This window comes from Somniosus microcephalus, unplaced genomic scaffold (genome assembly GCF_052327205.1).
Source record: "Somniosus microcephalus isolate GS21.2 unplaced genomic scaffold, FLI_Smic_1.0 unresolved_chr1, whole genome shotgun sequence".
NCBI lineage: Eukaryota > Metazoa > Chordata > Chondrichthyes > Squaliformes > Somniosidae > Somniosus > Somniosus microcephalus.
This window is the reverse complement of record NW_028225179.1, coordinates 122,291,124-122,294,887: the sequence shown is the minus strand read 5'-3', so window position 1 is coordinate 122,294,887 and position 3,764 is coordinate 122,291,124. Positions and strand designations below refer to the sequence as shown.

Below are 3,764 nucleotides of genomic sequence, written 5' to 3'. Positions count from 1 at the left end.
AGAGCGGGAATATGGTACTGCGATAGAGGATCAGCCATGATATATTGAATGGCGGAGGAGGCTCGAGGGGCCGAATGGCCGACTCCTGCTCCTATTTTTCTCTGTTTATTTCTGTGTTTCTAGGTTTCTACCATCCTGACTGAGAAGTATATCACCGATCCTTCATTGTCGCTGGGTCAAAATCCTAGAACGCCCTACCTAACAACACTGTGGGAGTACCTTCACCACATGGACTGCAGCAGTTCAAGAAGGCGGCTCACCACCACCCTCTCAAGGGCAATAAGGAATGGGCAATAAATGCCGGCCTTGCCAGTGACGCCCAGATCCCATAAGTGGATAAATTCGAAAAATACGCAATTCCGAGCGGGTGTGATTTTCTTTAATTCCTCTGTTTTGATTTTCCATTGTTTACAGCGAACCTGATGTCAATTGTGATCCTGTCCCGGGGAAAGTGCGGCCTCTCCAAAGGAATCACTCATTACATGGTGGCTATGGCAATAGCAGATCTCATGGTCTGTCTCTTCAATGTAAGCGTGGAAAGCATCTTTCGGTATCATTTCCCGCATTCTTTCTTGAACTACACCATAACGTGTCGTCTTACTGCCTTTATACAAGTAGTTAGTAGCCAACTCTCTGTCTGGTCCACACTGTCATTCACCTTTGACCGCTTCATAGCCATTTGTTGTCAGAAAGTAAAAGTAAAATTTTGCACCGAAAGAATTGCCACTGTGGTTCTAACTGCGGTGTGTGTGCTCAGCTTTTTGATAAACATTCCAGTTAATTTCCGTTTTAATCCCTACTATATTGTTGGGGATATAGAGTGGGGCTGTCGTACAGTAACGGGATATGTCTCTTCGCCGAGATGGATAGCTTACAAGTGGATTAGTACCTTAGCTTCCCCATTACTTCCATACCCTGCGATGTTACTGTTGAACTCTCTCACTGCCAGGCACATCTTAGTGGCCAGTAGAGCTCGCAGAGCCCTGAAGAGCCGCAACACTGGGGAGAGCAGCAGTGATCCCGAGATGAAGGACCGAAGAAAATCCATCATTCTGCTCTTCACTATCTCGGGGAGTTTTATTGTGTTGACGGCGCCAGTTACTATGATACACATTTCTGTCAGTCTTACGGAGATAATTACATTCAATGGTTCAAACTCGCTTTATTTGGCGATCAGAATCACCCTTCTGTTGAATTATTTGAGCTCCTGCACAAACACCTGCATTTATGCGTTGACCCAGAGGAGATTCCGGGAGGAGGTGAAAAATATGGTGAAATACCCGTTTATTCTCATTCTTAAATTATGCAAGTAATGAAAGTAACTGCACATAAAATAAACCCTCTTTCCCGGTATCCAGCTTGTTGTTGCTTGATCAGTTTGGCTGAGGCAGGTTCCGCACGTTCTTTCTCATCCCACCGCATCACCAGTTGTCCCACTTCCCTTATTTGCAAGGAGACATCTTGAGAGGAATACACAGCAGACAAGGATACCCATTGGCCCTTGACATAATGTAGAAAATCCCTTACGGACCCGATGGCCGAAGCTTTCAGAGATATAATGGGAACTTGCCATCAGCTTCATGTGTGAGGACATCAGGGACTCATTGGGAATATTGCTTCTGCATCCAGCCTGTAAGGAAAACAGTATGGTCTCTGTGTGTGCGAAGATATCGGAAACACGACGATAGGATATGTATTTCTCAAAAGTGTAAGGAACAAAAAGTGTTTTTTATTCTCACAAAGCTCCAGACCGTTGTCCTGACTGGAAATTGACAGACACAGGAAGTCACATTAATGGGTGCGCGCGACCATGTAGGAATTGAACCATGTTGTAAAATAATGGGAATCTGGACTATCTTTTAATTAAATTTATTCTTAGAATGTGGGCTTCGCTGAAAAGTGTTGGCTATCTTGTTGAGTTAAGGGTTAACAATCGAACCGCCTTGTATCTTAGAGCAAAAGACTTTCCACCATAAACAGGATTACGGTAGCATGGTGGTTATGTTACCAGACTAGTGAATCAAATGCCTGGAGCTATGACCTGGATTAGATGTGTTCCAATCCCACCACAGAAGCTGGGGGATATAAATTCAGTCAATTAATTAAATCTGGAATTAAAAGTATCAGCAATGGTGACCATGAGACTTGTTATAAAAAACCCAGCTGGGTCCCTGATATCCTTTAGGAAAGGTAAACTGAAATCCTGACCTGTATGTGACTTCCAGGCTGACAGCAATGTGGTTGACATTTAACTACCCTTCACCACACAGACTGCAGCGGTTCAAGAAGGCAGCTCACCAGCACCTACTCAAGGCGATGTAGGGATGGGCAATTAATACTGGCCTTGCCAGAGATGTCCACGTCCTGTGAATGAATTAAAAAAACAGCAGAGTGCCTTAGCAAAGTAATAAGTGACTTGGACAACATCGACCGTGAGTGATTAAAGTATAACTTTAGTGGCTTGTGAAATAACAATAGGCAATGGATTTATAAACTACAGTGTAGAAAGGATGTTTAGGAAGCTAAGCTGTTAAGAAACCGACACCTCAATCGAATCCAGAGTATCTGGGTCAGGAAGTCTTGTTTGAGCGAAATATCTTTGAAGTAAACAATTAAGGCTGCTGATGTAAATAGACTATCTTCCACGGATTCAGGAACAGATACATCAGGAGGTCTTATCTGTGACATGTACCTTTGATGAAGGCAGAGTAAGGTGTATAAAGGAGCAGGGTGTTCAACAGCTCGTGGGAGATCTCTATAGAGAAACTGAAAAGCTACTCTCTGTATACAGTATAGACTGATCACCTATGCTTTATATGAATAAAGTCTGTTCTGTATGCGCCACCATCAAGTGTCTCGTGCTTACTCGAAGCGTGTTGTTGTAAACCAGAGAAGGAAGGAGTTTGACAAGCAGTTGACCTAACAGCAAGTCCGGCCTTTATTGCCCATCCCTAGTTGCTCTGATCAGGTTGTGATTGACCTTCAACTTGAACCGCCGGTAGCAGTTTAATACAACTGAGTGGCTTACATAAGAACATAAGAAATAGGAGCAGGAGTAGGCCAATCGGCTGATTTGATCCTAACCGCCAATCTACTATCACAGAACCATCTCCTGAATCTAACAGAATCAGAAACACGAAATAAGAGCAGGATCAGGCTACACGGCCCCTGGGCCCGCTCCGCTCCCCACAGGGCCATGTCCGATCCGAACCTAGACTCATGTCCAAATTCCTGCCCGCTCCCCGTAACCGTTTATTCCCTTTGCTTGTAGGAAACTGTCTATTTCTGTTTTAAATTTATGTAATGATGTAGCTTCTACAGCTTTTTGGGGCAGCATATTCCATGGACCTACCACCCTCTGAGTGAAGTAGTTCCTCCTCATCTCAGTTTTAATAGAGCAGCCACTTATTCTAAGACTATGCCCCCTAGTTCTAGTTTCACCCATCATCGGGAACATCCTCCCCGCATCCACCCGATCCAACCGCTTCACAATCTTTTATGTTTCAATAAGATCACCTCTCATTCTTCTGAACTCCAATGAGTGGACTCCCAATCTACTCAACCTCTCCTCATATGTCCATCCCCTCATCCCCGGGATTAACCGAGTGAACCTTCTTTGTACTCACTCGAGAGCAAGTATGTCTTTTCTTAAGTATGGACACCAAAACTGTATGCAGTATTCCAGGTGCGGTCTCACCAATACCTTGTACAACTGAAGCAATACCTCCCTATTTTTATATTCTATCCCCCTAGCAATGAAAGCC

At 44.2% G+C, this 3,764-nt stretch overlaps 1 protein-coding gene across 1 annotated transcript; it reads left to right on the top strand.

Annotated features, from left to right (window-relative positions):
* Nucleotides 1-214: 214 nt before the first annotated feature.
* On the top strand, nucleotides 215-1,313 carry LOC147095783 (putative G protein-coupled receptor 139). Its single transcript, XM_085974011.1, has one exon. The coding sequence runs from the start codon at nucleotides 423-425 to the stop codon at nucleotides 1,311-1,313; it is 891 nt and encodes a 296-aa protein (XP_085830137.1). The 5' UTR covers nucleotides 215-422.
* Nucleotides 1,314-3,764: the final 2,451 nt, after the last annotated feature.

Excerpts from the sequence above, each read along its gene's own strand:
- LOC147095783 (XM_085974011.1), top strand. The coding sequence starts at position 423 with ATGTCAATTGTGATCCTGTCCCGGGGAAAGTGCGGCCTCTCCAAAGGA.